Source organism: Mastacembelus armatus, chromosome 10 (assembly GCF_900324485.2).
Source record: "Mastacembelus armatus chromosome 10, fMasArm1.2, whole genome shotgun sequence".
In the NCBI taxonomy this organism is placed as follows: domain Eukaryota; kingdom Metazoa; phylum Chordata; class Actinopteri; order Synbranchiformes; family Mastacembelidae; genus Mastacembelus; species Mastacembelus armatus.
The window spans coordinates 6,230,814-6,252,994 of NC_046642.1; the positions used below are offsets into that span (position 1 = coordinate 6,230,814).

Below are 22,181 nucleotides of genomic sequence, written 5' to 3' on the forward strand. Positions count from 1 at the left end.
TGATCTCTGAGTTTTTAGTAGAAGCTGGGTATTGAAAATATGAGGCAAAAAGGTAATTGATATAAGACCGTGAGACAGAGATTGAAAATGGAAAGTATGTCACGACGTGTTGGACCAAAGCCAGGGAATCTGTGACAGATTAAATTCATTATGCTGTTTGAACAGGGACAACTGCTTTGGCAAATATTTTGGGAGTGTTACCTAGAGGACTGAGAGACATTTTTATCAGTCAGTTATAAGTCATTAATCAAAAATGTGTGTGGATATCAGTGAACATACACATTCCTTGGCATTATTTAATCAAAAGGTGCATAGCTGCATTGATTGTACGTGTGGTCATTAATCCTGTTGGTAGTTAATGACACCCTGTTGTCACACCAGTACATCCATATACACACTTGTGACATGAGCATTTTTGTACTTCAGTCATTATGCTGAACTTACATAAGTGGCATACAGTTCAGGGTCAGGATCTTTCTTTATCTGCATTTTTAAAACAGTGTCTCAGTGTTACAAAAGTGCAACAGGGTCTGTTCACTTTCAAGGGTTTTTTTTTTCCCCAAAAGTGAGAAATCCAAGGTATTGTGAAATGAGGTATTGTGCAACTTATCGCTGTTTGCCACAAGCATTGACGCTTACTATGTCAGTGGAAATGTCTGGTGAAAAACCTGGTACTGAACTGTACAAGGTGACAAGGAGCATGATGTGTTATTAGATGTTGAGACTATATTTTGATACTGTCATTTGAGAAGAAAGCAAACATTTAGGAAGGCTGTCAGCTTCTCATTCAGAGAATGTAGTCCCTGCATTTGACTACATTTCCATACACACGCACATGAAAATGAGACCATGTCTTGTAATGGTATAGTTTCTCTTACCTCAGGCAGATTCTTACTAAGGTTGCAGAACAAGCTGATGTGTCTGATTGATATATCACTTTTACAGGACAACAGGATTTTACAACCCTTTGTCTTATAATAATACCAAGTGTCACCTACAACTAAGTCGTCTTCTTAGAGTGAGCCGGCTTGTTAACAGAACGAATGAGTTGTGATGATATCTTTCAACAATGATTTAAATCCTAAGCCCCCAGAATGGGAAGGGGAAAAGCTTTTTTTTTTAAAACAAATCCATCAATTTGATTCATTAAAAAATGAAAAGCATTTAGAGTTGTCTTTAAATTAACTAGAAAATAGCACAAATATTAACTTTGACTAGGAGTGACTATTGCTGTATGTGTCATCAGGTCATTTGGACCTAGAGGGGCTCTTCCTGGTTAATGGTAATGCAGAGCGTGTGGATTGGCTACGTCAGCGCTACGACAGCGGTGAGGAGGTGGAGCTAGAGAAGGAGGCAGACCTGGCATCAGCGGTCAGTTTGCTCCGACTCTTTCTGCAGGAGCTTCCTGAGCCCGTTATACCAACGGCAATACAGGGACATATACTACAGCTACATCAAGGTGTGTGACCTGAACATCTGTACCATTTCTAATGGCGTTCCATGTTGTCTACTCACTCACCCCACTATCTTAATGTGAAAGCAGCAACTAATGGTCTTTGGTCTGTTTGTTCATGTAATTCCTTTTGAAATATGCTGAATATTCAGCCTTTTGTGCAAGCCATTTTCTACACTTTTTGTCCTTCTGCTAAAGGTAGTACTGAAGTTTACCTAATTACAAGGCATAAAAAGAGGTAACCAAAGCTAGACCACACACTATTGTCTGCATTTGTTGATTTTACATTTTGTTAAGATGTTATGACTGTGGCCATGTGGGCACACATTAGTCATGATGATGTTTCAGAGATTATGTGAATTCCTGGAATTTTGATAAATTAAGAGGTGGAATTAAGCCTTTGGTAGTAGACAATATACAAATCTCCCATTTTCACATTTGTCCATGTCAGTCCTCTTAGCCCTGGTCTCTTCTGTTTCTCTTTCTCTCTCAGTTAATCTGTTCTAATCCCCTTTGCGTTGGTGTTGACACTGTCATGCAGATTACAATAGTTGGGGAGTTTTTTAGGGACTTTTCATGTCATGTCACTTTCTGAATAAAGAGCTTTATTTTAAAACATCCTCAGATTACAGCAATGAGGCAGAGCTGTGTAGAAACCTGAAGTACCTGCTGCAGCAGCTTCCCCATCTGAACTACGGCCTGTTGCGTTTCTTGTGCCGCTTCCTGGCCAGCGTGGCATCACTTCAGCAAGAATGCTGGAACGTTGGGGCGCTGGCCGCCGTCTTCGGACCAGACATCTTCCAGTAAGATACCCATATAAGGCCATCTAATGATTGTGTTTAACACGATTACTGTCTGGTATTGCAAGCTAAAGACAAGCAAGAGCTTTTAGATCTAGACGGGTTGTCCCATGTTTTTGTATTGTTTGCATCCATGTTTCTCCACACAATACTAAACCTAATAGATGGAGTGAATCTCCCAAATGTATACAGTTTTTTTCCAAGATGAAGATAGGTAGAATTTGTTTGTTTTAGGGCATTCACATAAACACAGAGGTGCTTTCAGCATATGTTTATTCAACTACTAGAATGGTTTTTTGTTTTTAGCATTCTTTGGGTAGCATTGCACAGCAAACACAATAAACTTTTCCCTTGTTTTCCATCTGCAGCTTATCCACAGAGGGGGAGGACCTTCGGGACCAAGAGTCTGTCAGCAGAGTCCTGGCAGAACTGTTGGACAACCAGGAGGGTCTGTTTGACTCAGAGGATGATGATGTCTCCACTACCAACGATTATAGCTCCATTAACGAACAGGTACTGTCCATTCCCTTTGAGTCTGTCCCCCTCATCATCTTGATCTATTTCTGTACTATCTGTGACCCTCATGCAATATCTGATTTTATATTTGGCTATAAAAATAGTATGAATTTGCCACATTTTAAAATTGAATGCATTTTAATATGTCATATTTAGTCCAGTGTTGTAGCAAAGCATATCATCACATTGCATAGAGAAAGTGATCCTTTTTTTAATCTTATTCCTTATTTTAGTTTCCTGCCTACACATCCTCTCTTGCTTGCTGCTGTAATAGTTCAGTTTCCCCTCAGGGATCAATAAAGTCTTTATTTTTCTTCACCCTTAAATCCACCCAAAAGAGTTTTTCCCTCACATAATCACACTCTATAAAACTACTGAATGATAAATACTGGGGTCCTGCTGACATATTAACTGACATTTTGTAAATGAAAACACAGTACAGTAAACAGTACAATAGCAAACAGAACATAATCTTGGCATTGTTGGAAGGCTGTTTGCATAGCCTTCATGAATTCATTCCTGACATAATAGAAAATAAGTGCAATTACAAAATCCATCAAAATCCTCTTTGTCTTTTGTCTCATGGTCTTTTTCTTACTGTTCACTGGTGCTGTGACAGTGGAATGTGGCATTTAACTCTGCCAGGATCAGGGCGATCACTTTCTCTGGGTTGACAGAGAAAAGAGACAGTTCTTTCTATACATGTGAAAGATAAAAGAATATGATAAACTCATACCTGTTTTGGGGAAAAAGACAAGGCCATAATAACAGATTCACTAACTTGTGAAGCTGAGTAAGTTTGTGCGAAAAGTCTTTGAATAACTCTGAATCCACAAATAACTGATTAACCCAATTATCATTGTCATTTATAACATTAGATATATGATTTTGTAAAAAATCAGAAACCAAAAACATATATTTTCAACAGATAAGCTTCCCCATACTCAAAATAGTTCATAAAATGAACAGATCTCCTTCATCTGTTAGTTGACTGTCTCTTTGAAACAGAACTACAGTGTTTTTTTTGTTTTTGTTTTTTGTTTTTTTTTATTTTTGCCTCCCCACAAAACTCTAGTTTGTTGTGTTAAAGTCTGATAGCTATTTTTGCTTTATAAATCATTAATTGTCATTGTCCTTGGCAGCGCAAATAAATGGGATAAATGGTTACTAATTCAGGTCACATTAGGATACACAGAAAGGAAATGACCAGATGCTGTACCTGGAGGCAAAACATGTCTTCCAGTAAAACAACCCAATGAATCCATCCAGGCTGATTATTAATTACCTCTAATATATCTGACAGAACCTGTTCTGTGAGAGTGTAAATAATTGGAATATTCCACTGTACTTTCTTTCTTTAGTTAATGTGCAGTGCATAGTATCACTGAAAGGAAAATATAGAAAACACTTTTGAGATGAAACCCACCCAAACACACTCCTAAACACATAGATTATGCAGAGCACTGAACACACCCTGAATGTTCTGTGTTGAGATTGGAATCTAACTCAAACTCCAAGTGTGAACCTGGTTTAATGAGCTTATGCCAAACATTTTTCTTCAGCAGCTTTGGCTTTGTCCTGACTGAGCACACAGAACGTGACTGGCAGACCAAACAAACTCTAAGGCATTTCCCTTGTTGCCTGGTAACGCAACCTCACAGTCGACCCCATGTTACAAAACATGGAGAGTTAACATTTACTCCACACTGGCCTGTATTATTATGTCATATACACAAACACAAAAGTTATGAGACAGCCCATGATCGGTATCTCACTTGTCTTTCGGCTGTAGTTCCTGTCACATTTAAGAGTACATTGTGCAGCGCAACAGGGACACTGTAAAGATAATGTTACAGTGCTGAAGTGAAAGGGCACAGACAGTTATTTCAAAAGTCTGACCAAGAGTAAGACAAGCTATATTATCTCCAGTAGGTCAGTTCATTATTCCCTCCTCCTTTTCTTCATCCTTTGATGCTGTTTCTGTCTCTATTTTAGTCACATCCAGTAGCTTTTATTTGCCTCTTCAACCTTGTATTTAAACACATGCTCTTCCAGGAACCATGGTGCTACGCAAAGACTGTAAAACAATACATACGACTACACATATCTAATAATCAACTAAAAGCTTTAGGATACAGTTTAGGACAGTGCAGTACAGATAAGGAGCAAAACAAGGTAGTGCAATGTACTTATAATAGATGAGTTCATGTGCTCTCTTCTGACATCTCTGCACTACTTCAAGAACCTTTGCTTCAGTTTGCTTGCCTTGTATTCTTGAGTAGAACGCTAATTAGATTGAAATTCAACTATACACCAGATAAAACATTTTGTTTTCATTGTTGTTCACAGTTTTTGTTTCTTATTTCCTATAATCATCCATTTTCTTCAATACTAGTGGCTGGTGTATCAGTTGAAATATATGTAACATTACCAAAGCACTGAATGAGAGAGAGCAGAAGCAGCAGCACACAAGACAGAGCGAAAAAATTGTAAAGGCAAATCATCTGTCGTTTCCTCTGTGCGTTATGTAAGAGAAAGGTCAAAAAGGTGGGTGGTTTAGAGAGGTAGAGGGTGAGGAAGCAAACAGGAAAATGGGGGAGAAATATGCAGAACGAGAACAAGAAGGGAGGGACAGACAGTGAGGGAGCGAAGAGGGTAAGACAATAAGCTAGTGATAATGTAACCATGCTGCTCACACCTCATCTTTATGCTGCACTGGGGATGGCCTTTGTGCAAACAAACCCTGATGAAGGGGATTATCTCCCGCACACCTACTTTCACACAGGAGACACATGCTTAATGTTTTGAATTATTCCTGGTAGCAACAATTGAAGATATGATTAAGTAAGAGACATTGTTAATGAAGAAGAAAACATTTGTGCCGTGGCATGTCACTGAGGCTGCATGGATCAATGAACAATGTGAAGTGTTAAACTGAATTTTCACCAGTCTCTTGGCAAAATTAGAGTCAGTGCAATTCTTGTTTGGATGCGATCGAAGCGGTGCTGAGACTTGTTGTTGTTGCTATGATGATACCAGTGGGTGTGTTAGTTTAGGTTCATTGTTTGAACAAGTCTTACAAAGAGTTAGATGAAAATGAAAAATCATATCTTTGTGTCTAGTGTCCAGTACTGAGATAATCTGTGAAGTTTGTGGTGTAGCTTGACAGAAAAGTCACTTTTTATTTCTTATCCTTTATTTTCTTAAGATGCACAACAAGCAGTAAACAGTGTAGTTATGATCAACCACATTACATCCTGTAGCAGTAGAAAGCAGCATGTTCTGTTTTGACTCATAGTTCTAGAAATGGAGCAACAGTGCACATGTGAATAGTGAACATGTAAAACAAGCAGCCTGTCTCATCTCAATAAGTTCTAATGTTGATGGAGAAATCAACACATGGCTTGTAAGCTTGACTTAATTTGGCCACTGAATCTCAGGCCTGTGCTTTTTCAACCTGCTTTAGATCCTGTTAGTTAGATTAATGTGATGACTTGTCAGTCTCATGTCTGTTTAAATTCCTGGGTCTGTTTCAAATATGAGCTGCAATAATAACACCAAGTTTGAATCTAGCCCCCTTTCTAATTCTATCATGGCCACAAAACACAGGGCAAAATGTGCACAGAGAGAAATGTACATTGTGTATATTTTACTAAGTCATAATCAGACAAGCACACTTCCTCTATGTCTTTAATTCGTATTCATGTCTCCTTCAGTAATGATAATATGAATTAATTAAATATGCCTGCGAGAGAACAGAACATTTTACTTGTTTTGTTTTATTACTTTCAACTCACCACTGTTCTCAAGTAGTGACACTGCACCTTCTCCTGCACCAGGTTCCAGGTTTTGGAGCACAGTTATAGAACATAATGGGCATGTACATGTACAGCTTTGTGGAAACAAAAATGTTACTTATTTATTGTGTCCAATGTATTTAAGTGGCAGTGTCATGAGCCAGCACACAGTGTTTGTGGTTAACTAGTTAAACTTTTAATGTAAGCCTGGATTTTAACTTTAGCAGCTAAATTAAACACACTGTGATCTAATATTTTGCATATGCCAACTTAGTCCAGTGTTTCTGGAGCTGAGCAATGTTACATTGAACATGTGACTGTACTCTGCCTTAGGGACATTAATTAGAACTGGTTGAACTGAGTAATGTTAAAAATACCAGAAGCAGCAGAAAAACAGCCTCTACTGTTGAAGCATATTTCCTTATGGGATCCTGTGAACGTAGTAATTTAAGAAGGCGGTGATAAAAAGCCAGGAGATGTATAATCAGTGTTGGGAGTATCCCATTACAAAAGTAACACGATTTCTATATATATGTATACATTGCCTAGTCATACTCCTGTGGGTATTTTGGTGAAAATAACTCAAAAGTAGTGTAACACATTACAATACAGACAGAGTAATAATGTAATGTAACTAAAAATAAATAAATTACAGTAAATAGTCATATATAATGTATTATATTTTGAAAGTAACCTGTGTGTACTGTCTTTGTAGTTGGATATATAGTTGCACTTTATTTCATCAAGTGTTAAGAGACTTGATGTTATTACTTTCACCACTCTTTATGAGTGGTCAGAAAGAATATGAATGCCTACAAATCAGTTGCTAACACATTTGGAGGTTAAGATGAAAACTGCATCACACATCCCACTCAATGTAGGAACATTAGGCCAGAAGGCTTATCTCTAGTGGTACTGCTATAAGTAAACCATACAGTCACACATGCAAGGATGAGGAAGAGCACACTGAGAGGAGAAGAAACTGAACAGTTTGCACCTTTTACATGAAATGCTTTTTTTCTAGTGCGTAAACTCTGCTACTCAAATGCTAAAGTGTTTATTTTCACAATAAAAAAAAAAAAAATCACTTTTTTTTTCCTTTGGATGCCACTTGTTATATAAATACCCAAGCCTAGATATGAAACAAATGACTCTGGACAGAATATTTTTCTGATCGTTGATCATGTCAATCTTATTATTCAGTACTCATTTATGTGGTTTCACCCATAATCTGTTTTTCAGGCATTTTCAGTGACATTCCTCAGTCAGACAGATGCAGTATGTCTAATGGTGTAGCAGGTAGAGTTTGGATAGTTGACATTTTGATTATTTTTTTCACAGTGAAACACATATTGAATATAATATTGACATGGGTTTGTGCTCTACATATTATAGATGGGTAGCTTTTCTGTATCAGCCAGCACCAGTATCCAGTCTGACAGTGATCAAATAGAAATATTGGTTACAGTGATTATGATGTTTGTCAAAACTCGTGGTGTTCGCATTTCTGCTTCTGCGTTTATCCATATGTGCATAATGCTGAGATCACCTTGGTCTGCTTGTACTAGCAAACAACAGAGGAAAAATAAAAATGAATTCCTCTAATTGAACATATACATTTCCCAAAGAGTCCAGAAAGATCTCATATGCAGTTTCCAAGATAGAAAAAGACAAGCAGTCAAAGTCTGAAACTGGATTCCTCTACACAATTAAATAATTCTACAAGTCCCCATGACTAAAAATGTTTCAGTGAGGATGTATTGCTTATTTTTTTGATATTTCCATCTGTGAAAGACCAGTCCCTTGCATTCTTGTAAAGCAGTACACTGTACTCACTGTGTTGATGCTGCCTGGACTAGTAGCAGAATGAAGGGGGCGAACAAAAGAGCCTTGAAAACCACAGACTTGGGTCATAGTTTGTGTATGTAATGTTCATCATTGTTTTGTGTTCTTGCCCCACTGGCAGTTCAGCAGCCAAACTAATGATGGTACTGAAGCTTGTTTTCCTTTCCAAGACTCTGGACAGACCACTAAACCAGGGCCAAGGTTAAGACCTTTTGTTCCAGGGTTTTCTCTGTTCTGTCTTTTCACCCACTCTGGCACAAAAACACACACACGCTATACAGAGAGCTAGCTGTGTATCAAACGTACAAGTATACAGATGCTTGAGATCTAAAAAGCCTGGATAAGTCACAGAAAGAGGAAGAGGCTTTGTTTTTTATACTCTGAAAATTTTTAATCATATTAACTTAAATCACAGTCTTAAATAAGAGGATAATATTTCCAGCCTTGTGAGTGAACACGGCAGTCCATCCTGACAGGGGATTTAACTCTTATCCTCTAAATTGTTACGTCACCTCAAAGGCTTTGTGATAATTTGCTCAGCACAGCTTTGATCATATTCCCTGCTCTGCTCACATTTGGCACTCAGATGACAGATAAACATTCAGGTTTTCATTTTTGTTAATGTCGTGGTTGTGAAACTAGTATAAAAACCTCTAGGCCGTGAGAGTCCCTCTTGATGATTTAATTTTAGTTATTTTTTGTGTGTTAGTTGTAAGAATGTCTATAATGTATAATACAATTATGGAAAGCTGTTTTAATATATTACAGATTCACAGGAATCAAAATTCACAATAAACTTTTAGGGTTTTCTAGGGTAATCTAGTTCAATTTTGCCACTAGATGCCACTTAAAGTTTCACATTTCACCCATTGCACCTTTAAACCAAATGCTTGCCTAATTCTTATAAAAACATGTAGGGGAAAGGGAAATGCTACTTGAAACAACGAGCACATAGCAGTAGAGTGTGTGCACAAAGACTATAATAAGGCAGCACTGGCGTGCGAAGGAGTTCTGTGTGGTGATTAATGATAATTACAATGAATGTTTTCACTAAATTGAACTTTGAGAAGCTTTTATAGTTCCACCAAATAAGGAAAGGATATACAATATGACTGAAGCAGTCTAAAAGTAGGATATGTTCACCTAATCTCTTTCACACACACACACACACACACACACACACACACGCAAACACTATGATGATGCAAAACTTTCCTGACAGCCAATCAGACCTCTTGGAAACAAGATGTTTCCATAGCAACGAGGCAGTGACAGCAGCAGATGGAGTTGCTGTTGATAATAATGAGAAGCAGAGGGAGGAGGAGTGGACAACCAGTGTGCCACGGGAAAAGAATCTCTGGATGATAAATCTGATTCATGACCTATTAACCTGTTTCTTCCAGGGGTTTTCCCTCTTGCATTTTAACTTTCACTCTGCTTAACGCAGCACATGACAAAACCCTAGCGACCTTAGTGTGTTATATTAGGTGATGGTAGTACAGAAGAGATGTTATTAAAAAAAAAACACATATCATTTGAAATAAAACAAACAGAAAAATGAGCCTTATATCTTTTTGAACTGCTGCTCAAAGATATATGTCTCTGTCTTGTTCACATACTCTCAGCTATCTGTGTTATGTTATTTCTGTCTACATCTTTACTCCCCTCCCTTCCTCACTGTGGCATGTACCACCCTTCTGTTTTCCTTCCTTCACCTCCTCTTCTTCCCCTGTTCTTTCACTGTCAAATTTGTTTTCTGCTTTTTTGACTCAAATTTTAAAAAGGTTTCATGTTAGACAAATATACAAATTTTTTGTGCCTGAACTAATCATAGCCCATCTTGTACAGATGAATAAGGTGTATTTCCTTCTTCTTTTTCACAGCCTAAATAGTCCGAAATGACAGAAATTGTATTTTTTGTTTTGTTTACTATACTTTTTGGATTTCTTTTTTTCTGTGTACTTGATGTTTGTCACTACAGCAAAGTTATATTTTTCTAGAAAAGGCTACCTTAAATATTGATTTCACTTTTAATTTATTTATATAGTGCATTACATTACAATAAAATCATCTCATTGCACTATAAATAGAGACCCAACAAATCCCTTATGAGTGACTTTGACTGTGGAGAGGAAATACTCCTTTTAACAGAAAATCCTTCCAGCAGAGCCAGGCATACATTAGTCATGGAATATTTGTAATGGCTGTAATCAAATCAAATTTTAATCCATCTTATTACAAGTTTGTCAGGCAGTGAAATGCTTTTGAGTTGTATCATGGCTTGTCTGCTTTGCTGATTATATAATTTGTAATCTGACTTGCATGCATGTGTGCGTACATTGCTACGTCAATATGAAAATGATATTACTGAGCCTTACTTTAAACCCTCCCTCTCTCCTCTCTCTTGTTCGGGCACACTCCTAAATCTCACCACTTTATCTGGACTGGATTGAGAAAACGCTATTTTTTTATTGTTTATGTTTTTATGTTTTCTCTCCCTTTCACAATATGTGTGTTAATCCATGTTTTGCTTATATATTTAATTGTCCTAGAAAATAAAACTATCATCCTGTCTTTCACACACATCCTTCATATGCACACACAGACTGTCAGCACCTTCTCCACTTCTGTTTAACTAGCATAGTGTATTTTTATTTTGAATATGCAGAGATTATATAATTTGGATGTATCTTAAATTAGATAACATGACATTATTATTTTCATATTATTTCTCTACATTTTTTTTCCAAAAAGAAAAAAACATAACATAAATGACATTACTATATATGAAATGTTTATGTTTAAGAGCAAAAATCTACAAACATGATTTTTTTTTTTAAATTAAATATAATTATTCTAATTTTAGTGGTAACTTTTCTTCTTTATATTTCTGGCTTCAGATCACTGAACTGTTGGATGATGAAAAATGTGAGGCAGAATGTGAAGAGCTGCCTCAGGACGGGGAGGAGGGTCCTTCATCCTCCGACTCACCACATCATACACACGCTGATGACAGCCCTGCCACCAGGTGAGACATAAATTTATATTATATAAGAAAACCATTTAAATGATTTTCATGGTCCATCCCAGAATCGGTTAAAGAAGCACAGAGAAACAGAGAAAACTGTATATTTTTGGATCACATTTAGGAGTGATCAAAGTGCAGACTATGCTTAAAAAGCATCTGTTTTTAGGTGTTTAATTGTTTTTCTATCAAAGTTTAGAAAGCATAGTAAATAAATATTTTTTATAAAATATAAGTATTAAATATTTTAGCATTTATAGCTATTAATGTTTATATTGGGGAATGGTAGACAACCTGGCAACGTATCGACAGTTTACTTGCTTTAATTAGTTATTAGCTGATCTGTGTTTAATTGATTTAATTTGTGACACCACCAGTCTGTGCAGTGAGTCTAATGTTGCAAACTAAAAGTTGCAGAGCGTATGTGCTGACCTGGTAATGTTCTGTAGCTGGTAATTTAGCTGATTTTCAAGTTCATTACTGAGCATTTCATCCAGCCTAATTTCTATGGACACCATGCACTAGTTTCAGATTTATAGTTACAGATCAGTAAAGTGTGTAGCACAGAAAATAAAACAGGCATGACAGAAAAAACTGATGATCAATAAAATAAAATTAACAACAAGCTGTAAAAACAATGGCAAAGGAAAGTAAGTGAGTTTCTAAAAAAATATCAAACGTATCTAATAAGGAAAGATAAAACCTTTAGGGGCAAAGTCACCCAATGCTTTAAACTGGTTCATTGATATTGCAAATGAGCTTGTTTTTTTTTTTTTTTTTTTTTTTTTCCTCCAACCAAGCAATTTTTATGGGAAAATAAACTCCACTCAGTGAACTAGTTTAACTGTCTCACATCTATACAAACTGTTCTTTTCATCATTTTAAATGAGCCTATGCTGCTTCCCTTTTTCATGTTTACATTATTGCCACTTTTATGTTATAAGATACTGTTTTATGTGTCCAATTTATTTTAATTGCTCTCTAATATCTAATGTGTTTGAAGTGCCCAGTATTAGTCAAGCTGCAGTTTATCTACCATACCACTGACCTGACCTGCATATGGGTTTTTATTTTTTTAACCAGACAAATAAATTCCATCCATAATCATTTGAATTCACATGGAAATCATTGATGCAGACATTGTCTTGATGCAGACACATCAGTCAGTCTTAAGTTCTTCAGATGCAAGCAAAACTAACAATTTGAGGGGCAAGACAAAATTGCAATATTTTGCACAAGCTGCCAGGATGATGTTCTTCCTTTTCAGCCCGTTGTTCCAGGTTACTGGACAGTGCGTATAGTCATAGATAATAGCCCAAGTCCAGGCTGCTGTGTGTGTGTGTGTGTGTGTGTGTGTGTGTGTGTGTGTGTGTGTGTGTGTGTGTGTGTGTGTTGATGCCTGCATCTTCTTTAGCAGTTTTTGAATTTGTTCATATGCAGGTTAGGTCACTGGTGTGGTATTTGTGGGGTAGCACAAAATGCTTCTTGTGTGCTTGTGTGTGTGGTTGTTGAGTAAAGCTTTGAGGTGGCAGCTGTTGTTGCTTTAATCGTTGATGGAGATGAAGGACGGTTACATGCTGCAAATTATTTAAATGATACCGGCCAGACTATTTTGATCTTTAAGGCTCATGTGATTGTTTTAATTGGTATTCATTTTTCGTTAGCTTTACTTAGCCTACAGGCTTCATCTCTGTGACTTTGTCTAACTTTAGAGTCTGGTGTGGGGGATTAGGTCTGTATCTGTAGAGTCTATGGAGTTGTTTGTCTTGCACATGACATACAGGGAAGTCTGTCCTCTGTAGCTGTTAAAGTGTTCCCTTAATAGTCTCTGACAGCCAGTACACACACACCTTACATCTTGACAGTCTCTGGTCATTTCAGATCTATATATAATCCCTGGTATGCCTCGTCATGACTACAGCCTTCCCTCTCTGCTCTGCTTATATTCTCTTTGTATGTGGAAAGTTCTGCTAAACTGCTAAAATATTCTGGCAGGCTGAGGAAGAGGGCTCTGGGAATGTGCTTTTGTTCCTTATGAGAGGAGCAGGAGGGAGTGATGGATTAATGGAGGCAATGGAGAATCAGAGGGAAGAGTGAGCAAAGAGAGCGTCTGAGAATTGGAGAGTGTCCCTACTTGTGAGCGATTTATTGATTTTCATTCCGAGTAAAAATGTAATGTATCAAATCTCAGCAGGGAAAAGGTCAAACCAGAAAATGCCATTTAAACACGTAATTCACACTTGTCAAAATGCTTAAACACACTTGTCTTGAGTTTGGCCCCATCCCTGCTTGTTATTCCTCACTGCTACAACTATCACCCCATCCAAGCATGATTAATGGACACACTGTGGTGTGCTGCAAATAACCTTTCATATGACTATATAAATGATTCATATCCCAGTGTCACATCAGATCACAGTATGCTGGAGAGCGCTGTCCTTTGTGCCAATCATGTGCACATGCACATTCACAAGGACAAACGCAGACACAACTGTACAGATGCTTGTCTTTTTGAGGTCAAGTACTGTTGCTTTTTTCCTCAACCAGTGATCCATGCGGATACAAACATAAACAAAAGCTGTACCTTTGCAGAGGCAATAAAGACTGTGACCCAAATTAAAGTTTACTGCATGTCACAGTGTGTGAGATGGGTATAGTAAAATCTTGGTTGCAGATTGTGTCAGACTGTACCATATCAATTTGAATTTCATAGTGTACATAGCAAATAGTAAGTATTTGAGAGCAGGCACATCATCAGTATGTGTCATCCATTGTTACATTGAGAAAAGGCAGCAAAACAGTTAACTGGCTTTGGCTTTCATGCTGTAACATATCCTCTTCATTTGTTTTTAAATAATTTATTCAGAGGTGATATTTGTGAAGTGTTACAGCACCCAGTCTTTATGTCATGTTTTAATTGGTTTTCTGAGCTCCAATTTGGCTGGTGACAACTGAACAGGGCATGGGCCGAAGATGACTTGTGCTGAGCAAAAAGCAAGACAAAGTTTTATGCAAATCTTCCTTGGCTGTGGGTTTTGTTTTATCCAAAGAATAACTGGCACTGCCTTCTTTTGTGTTGAAGTAAAACAAATCATTCTTAAAGCAGTTTTTCATTCCTGCTGCTCTGTCTGCTACACATTAGTGATGTAAAGCTAAGCTACATTTACCTCTGCCCGGTGCTCCACACCTGTGTTGATGCCAGTGTCTCTTTGGTTTTTGTTTAATGTTGTGACTTGTGTGCAGCAGGGCAATGCCTGATTCCAAGCAGTACATACAGTATCCACAACTGCATGACCTAACCAAAGACATGGGCATTATATGGGTCAGTGTGGTAGTAGCATCTGTGTTTTTGGTGAGTTGACCCAAATAATTGATAACAGACTGCAAACCGACTTTTCCTCTGTGACACTAAAAGAAACAAGATTAACACAAAAACTGCAGGAATATGTGGTTGTTGTTTTTTTTTTTTTGGTTTTTTTCTGGTGTTTCTTAATGTGAGCAAAATGTTGTGTGATATATTAGAACTTACAAAAGGTTACATTTTACAGTGGATTGCCATTTATTAGATTACAGCAAAAACAGCTAAATTAGTGTCTTCCATTCCTGGAAGCTTTTGCCTGATCAGGAGCAAGATACAACTTGCAGTTCTTTTGTCTTGGAAAGGTCAAACAAGAACACAGCTTTGTGGAAAAACTCCCTAAGCTGACAGCAATGGTTTAAAGTATAACAGGATTCTGGCTTTTGGTTTATTCTTTTGTTAAAGTTGCCTCTTGGCAGCTGCTCTTGAATGCACCTACAGAGAGAGGTTTGACAACAGTCTAAACTATAGCACATAATTTACAATTGCATTGTAATGTTTCTAGTAAAGTCAACAGTACATTTCAATAATTTCCCTATGTCAATATGAATAGATCTGTAATGGTATAGTCCTTGTAAAACACAAGGCTTTATTGTTATTAGGATTTGACATACTGTATGTAGTGATCAATCAAACACCAGTAATAGTCAAAGTAGTATTTGTAATACTAGGAAGTAGAATGTCCCCCTTGTCTTTCCCTCAGCTTTTCTCACTATATGCCTACTTTTCCCTTTTATCTTCACTCTTCACTCCTACATTTGCCTGACTGCCAGCACTGGGCACAGTGTGTAACATGATATACCGACTAACTGGCCTAGATACCACCACTTGTCTACATGTGCTGTTAGCTATCACCCTCAGCTCTAGTACAGGTGTCCTATCAGGCTTTCTAAGGAGCACTTGCATTCCTAAATCATCATGGAAAAAATCATCATTCATTCTGATTGTCATCCACTCACTGCTGCTGAAGCCTCTTTGTGGCAGCATGTTGACACTGTAATTGCTTTGTGTTGGTCACAAAAGATAAAGTTCAAGTTCTAGATTACACTTCAACAAATCCAGCAATAATATTAGGTAGGATGAATTAACACCAGACTGTAGAACAAGTCATATTAATGATTCATGACTAAAGTTGCATAACATTTATTCTTTCATCTCCTCCTGAGGAATGTCTGGAATGTCATAGTTTAGACAAGTGTGTCTCAGACAGGAGTTTAAAATTAAACTCTCAGAGGAAGTCAGAGGCTACTGGGGTTTTTAAGTCAGTCACCTTCAAGCACACTTTATACCACAGTGTGTTATACTTAGTTTCTCTGTTATGTCACATTGCAATTTATACTTGTCACAGAAAATACTTGCTTCCAACAAACGTGATGTGTTAACCTAACTACTGACAAACTGTATACCAGACACACTGTCAAGGGTTATTGCCTACTTGAGAAAGGAATAATTTCTACTCCATATGTGCATTGGAAATCTATCAGCATAGAATCTGCACTGTTTTCATCCCTGTTTTGCAATTTTGAAAAACAAAACAGAAGATCCCACTTTGGAATAGCCTTTTCAAAAGCATAACTTTGTCATGTAAGGTCATGAAAATATCAGTACTTAGAGCCACTGTCAATGTCTTTTAGTGTGTTTTATCTTAAGTACCTTACAGTTTGATCTTTCCAAGACAAAAAGAACAGCAGCACCTTGTGTTTTGCTCTTGAAAACACTAATTGTGGAAGTGTAGTTGTTTTCTTGGTATGTTTAGATTAAGAGCATTGTTAGCTTTAACTAAAGTACCACAAAAATCTTTCCTCATTCTTTCTCATTCTTCCAGTGAATGGGAAATAGTGTAAAGCAGTTTGAGTGCACTTGAATGTAGAAAAGTGCTATATAAATTTAAGACCATTTAACATTTAATACCTCATCTTTTAGTTATCTAAACTAAATTTTCCCACAGTCTTTGAAACAAAATGGTCATAGCCTAGATTTAGCTGATGTCTAGATATATTTTGCCCTTTTTCCTTCTCGTACTGAGCGAACTCCAGACTTCACTTCATAATTTATTTTTCAGGCATTTTAGTCTCTGAAGCAACATTCACTTTCACAACAAATATCATCAGGCAATATTCAAATGGCAGATAAAACCCCTTTTTGCTTCTCTTTCTGGTGCTTGGTAAAAGGTTTGCATAATTCCCAGTAAGACATTGTTTCTCAGTTTGACCTGAAAGAAGTTGATCTGACCTCTAGTCCTACTGGAGATCAACTGTTTGATCCATAGAAACACAGGAGTGACATGTTAGTGTTTTAATTCAGTTGCGTTTATCTGTGTTCTTTGTAGTTATTGAATGCTCAGCATCATCTCAAATACAATGCATGTTTATAAAATGTGAATGCACGCTTGAACACTGTATGATGAACTTGTTAGGTAAGCTGTAAGCTCTTTGAACCCTTTTTGGATAATATATTATATATGGATATATATATTATATATATTTATATATATGCTTTTTATATGCTACCAGTGAAAAAGACTAATGAGAGATGATATAAAAGACTCAGGTGTATGTGGGTTTTTGTGTGTGTGTGTGTGTGTGTGTGTGTGTGTGTGTGTACACCCCATTACACAGCCCAATGGGTCTGCTGTAATGACTGCTGAGTTTATAGTCACAAAAAAAACAAAAACCATACCCCCTCCCATTTTTTGCCTCATGACTGGCTCACAGAAATCATTCCCTCTTTACGATTGGCCTCCAGCTTCAGCCCCTCCAATCCCATTGGTCCTCCTGGGGTTGTTGCCTGGTTACATCAGAAGCTCATATATTTGAGCAGGGATGTTTACTGCAGCACTTTTACAGACAGGGTGAGATAACCGGACTCATACTCTCATTCAGGACAACGCACACATTCAGAGGACACCACAGAATGCACACAGGCGATACACTGGCTCTGCTACTAGACCTGCTGGTACTGACATTGACACCTCAAAGTGCTCAACTGGGATAACCTAGCTACTGGATACGAGGCTGAAAGAGAAGGAATTGGAAGGTGAAGAGCCCAGGAGTTCAGACGGAACAAGCATAACAGCTGGATACTGTTCCCATAAGAGATGTCTCAGGTTGTTAACAGGAAAAAAGGAGGCAGAGACAGAAGTTGAGTCCGGTTAAAAGTCAAGTTGACTTCTCTGCTGGACATTTGAAAAATAATCTCTGTGTTATCGTGCTGACCACAGATACAGGCAAACTGGGAAAAAGGAGAAGAGACATAACAGAGTCAGAAACAGTCTGTCATAGATACAAGACAGTCCTCACACTGAAACACCTACAGGCTGGATCCACTGACATAAAACCCCAAAACAACACTAAAAGGACAGATCACATTTAGAGAAAACACATCTGGAAACATGAGAATGGCCTGTGACATTCTGCTGCAGAGGTAAACATCAGGATTATGTAACTTCTCCACTCTGAGGGGAATAAATGACTGCATGAATGGAGGGAGAAAGCAGTGCATGAAAAAAAAATAGTGAAAGGGCAATTAATTGGATGGATGGAGTGATTAACAAAAATTACAAAAGGAAAAGGAGAATGGATGGACTTGTGAATTGGTGGAAACCCTCATGCTGGGAAATTTAAAACCTTGCATTTTTTATGTAAGAGCAAATGTAAGAATGGAGGGAAATGAGGTTGAATTGTGTGCTTTGCTTATTGTTTTTTTTCACCAGGGAGAGATAAAAGAGGAGAGACATGAGGAAGTCTGTCTTTTCTTTCAAAGGAATTGAAACAAAGCAGAAGAGAACATGGCATCACTTAACAGCTGATGATAGTTTAAAGAAAACAGTGAACCTGACAGGGAATGGGAAAGGTTTTCAAATGGATAGAAATCTTTCACATTTTAATAAGATTTTTTTGTTGTTGTTTATTTAGGCTTCTTGAATCAAATTTAGCAAGTAGATGTGCTAAGAAATAACATTTTCTCTACATTAACATTACCAAGTACCAAGGTGCTATAAGAAACTCTTAATTTACAAACCATTAAAAAAAAAAAAAAGCTCAATTTGTATAAATTTGAGAAGTGGTGAGGGGAAAAATAATTATTTGTTTAGCTAATGTTGCAATTAGCTTTTTGTTTTATAGAGAATCTGGAGTGATGCTGAAATGACTGCTTATTTAATAAATTAGTCAGTTTGCAGAAAATTAATTGTCAACAGTAATTTTTGAGTAATAATTTAAGTCCAAACGATGGCATCACATTGCAGTTTCTCAGATGTAAATTGTTTGCATGTTTGTTTTATATCATAACTGATACAAAAAATGAACTGAAACAAGGAGTTAATTATTGGATTAGTGGGTAAATATTTTTGTTTAACTCATTTTTAAGCAAAAATGCCAAAATGCATATTGGGCTTTTGGTTTAACACCTGCAATCTGATTCGCGAAAAGCATGTAATAAATAAATCAAATTTATAATTTACTGATTAATTGATAGAGAAAATGATCTAATAATAATTTTGTTGCAGGCCTAACCTGACATTTGCTGTGAAAATAAACCCATGCTAAAAAATTTTAACATATTAAATGCAAACTATTACCAGTTTTTGCATCATCTCGACTCTGCAACAGAGATGATAATACAAGAGAGATAGAGGTTTAGTTGGATTATTCGAATCAGCTAAACAAAATAGATATTTATTCTCATGTGGTTAAATGTCTGTGGGAGAACCAGGAGAAAATGAATGGAGAGCTGCAGTGGTTGTTTATAGTCCAAAGTAGAAAGCAGCTGGTAGAAACAAACAAATGAGCAGTATCCAGGCAGAAGCCTAAACATAGGTCTTATGTCTTTGACCAGTTCTGCCTTTGAGTTGTGGATGGCTTGAATGCAAACATCTGTTGTAGGACTCTGTCAGAATTTCTTGGCCCTGACATGAAGGACTATAAATGTTTACTGTTTCAGAGAGAATGAGAAGAGCTGTTTATGAGATGTAAGATGATGCTTATGATTCTGTGTGTGTGTGCTGGTGTATGTGTTTCTGTCAGTGAGGTTCAGTGTGTTGTTGTGTGAAGGAAGGAAATACTTTGTGTGTTTGAAGTAAGGTTGCAAGCCACAGCAGTGAAATATGTCTCCTTGTGCATGCTGGTGTGTGTTGTGTGAATTTGTATGTGTGAGATTGCAGGATGTGTGTGTATGGGTAGATGCGTAGACTGCAGTAGTCTGTACCTCCCAGCCAGAACAGAGCAGCGTCAGGGTTGCTGACAACAGCACCTCTGTGGAATCGCAGCTAAACTCAAACTCACCTTACACACACAAATTTTCTGTCTGTTTCCTCAATATTGAGCCATTAATTATTTTTTAACGTAAGGACTTTTGTCTTTTTCTTTTCTAGGATTAACCCTGAGAACACTAAGTTACTCTGCTGTATTGTTTTGTGTTTTCAAAGCTGCAGTCAAAACCAGTCATTCTGAAATGTTTTTCTTGCCAAGTCAGTCAGCTGAGTCAAGGTCAGCTGCACATTTTAGTTCTGCGGTATATTCTGTTGCCTGTATGAAACTGATATTGTTGCTATGTATGTATGTGTGATATACTAGCATCTGTTTAGCTCAACTTATTGCACAACTGCAAAAACTGGACTTGGTAGTTTTGGGCAAACAGTATTCAGCAAAGAATGTAAAATCTGACCTGGACTATATGTTTGAAAAATGCTACACTACAGTTAAAAGAAGAACCCAAGCTGGAAACTAAATATAAAACTGAGAAAAAAAGAATTTCTAAATTTTGCAATCATGTATTAAGGGTGATTAAGGGTCGTAGTCAACCATAATTCTGAATAATTTTATCTGATAGGTCACATCCATGCTGCAGATATGAGATGCTAGATTACAAGATAATATGAAACCTAATCTTCTCTACTTCTCTGCTGCAGAAACAATATGGTATTCGTAAGATATGTGCAATAAACACACAGCTCTAAATATAAAATTCCTAATAGTTTCATCACATAAACAACTAATAGGACACAAAATTCAAGGATGGATTGAACCTGTCAACAGTCTTTTAAAGGTCATTTGACAGTGTTAAAGAGGGAGTTTAATGACCATTTTTCCCCATGTTTAAGTAGTACACCTTTCATACAAATTTGAACGTTACAACCCCTTAAGAATAAGTTGTAAGTCTAAAAGAACTCTGTTCATCGTTTACAGTCGTTTTATTGTGCCCTTGTATAAAATCATTATGATATCCATGTAGTTAAAGAGCCTGTTTTACTAACAGCATCGTAAAGCTTATTGCATCTAAGACAACCAAAATCATAAATATAACACTAGTGTAAAGCACAGGCTTGGTGGATGGTTAGTTTCCATTGTGATGTGTTATATTATCAGTTCTTTTATGAATGTCACTTTTTCTTTTGACAGAAATCAGAAGTGCGGGTTTTAGTCATCAGGTGATGCTGTTTCCAGTAAAAAGCTACCAGAGAGATTTGTCCTGCTGCGAACATGCTAAGATCTGTTTAACAGCAGATTAGCCTGATCTGAATGAATCTGGCAAGCATTTGTTTCAGTCTGCCACTGACCTTAGACGTGTTTAATGTATGGTTCAAGAAACTACTGAAATCAAAATGGTGGACTAACACAATAACAAATGTGTTTAACTTTGTAAAGTTGAATCTAACTGTTGGAGACTAATAGTGTTGGACAGGTCCCATTTGTGAGCAGGCACAATGTTGCATCCATTATCAATAATGGCTAAATAAAACTTGAAGACAGACAGACCATTTGTTAGCTACTGTGACATTATCAAAACCAAGTAGCTGTCTGCTTGGGTCACTGTCAAAGTATTACTGTCATCTGCTAGCTAAAGGTGTGACTCTTGGAGATGCCCTGATTTGATTGAATTGAGTTTCTTGAATTTGTATTCTTCAGAGAAAAGCTAGTAGAATTAGTGTTACTTAGATTTGATATTTTAAGAAATGATAACAGGAAAAGTTTGTCAAAAATACTAAACTATGCAAATATCCATCTAGCAAAGTTTTATCAAAAAGAAAAATCACAGTGTGAGATACTTTGTATAATGGAAAATAGGTTTAATGAAGATATGTCATTTGCATAAACCAGAAGTGATTTGTAAGACAAATGGTTCCCTTCTGTCCTAATGTTTTAAAACATGTTCATTGGTCTGACAGCTATGCTGCTTGTACAAGGTATAACCAAAAGCATTTTCTATTGCGTCATGGACCCAGAATTGTCAGTGAACCTGTGTGTCCTTGATGATGTCCTCAACAGGGAAGAAGTGTCTTTATAAAGGGTGTCATATTTGGTCCTCTGGGGCTGAACTGACACTGATTGAAATGTTATCTTTTGCTGCTTAGGGAGTTCATCTAGGGCAACAACATCTCAAAGGTCAC

At 37.1% G+C, this 22,181-nt stretch overlaps 1 protein-coding gene across 5 annotated transcripts in view; it reads left to right on the top strand.

Moving 5' to 3' along the window:
* Nucleotides 1–22,181, top strand: part of fam13b (family with sequence similarity 13 member B) — a 61,043-nt gene that overhangs the window by 17,125 nt on the left and 21,737 nt on the right. For all 5 annotated transcript variants that reach the window (XM_026331105.1, XM_026331109.1, XM_026331107.1 and 2 more), the window contains exons 4-7: nucleotides 1,247–1,459; nucleotides 2,079–2,256; nucleotides 2,622–2,766; nucleotides 11,312–11,439. In XM_026331105.1, coding sequence (XP_026186890.1) covers nucleotides 1,247–1,459; nucleotides 2,079–2,256; nucleotides 2,622–2,766; nucleotides 11,312–11,439 — 664 coding nt within the window. The remainder of the gene's footprint in view (nucleotides 1–1,246; nucleotides 1,460–2,078; nucleotides 2,257–2,621; nucleotides 2,767–11,311; nucleotides 11,440–22,181) is intronic.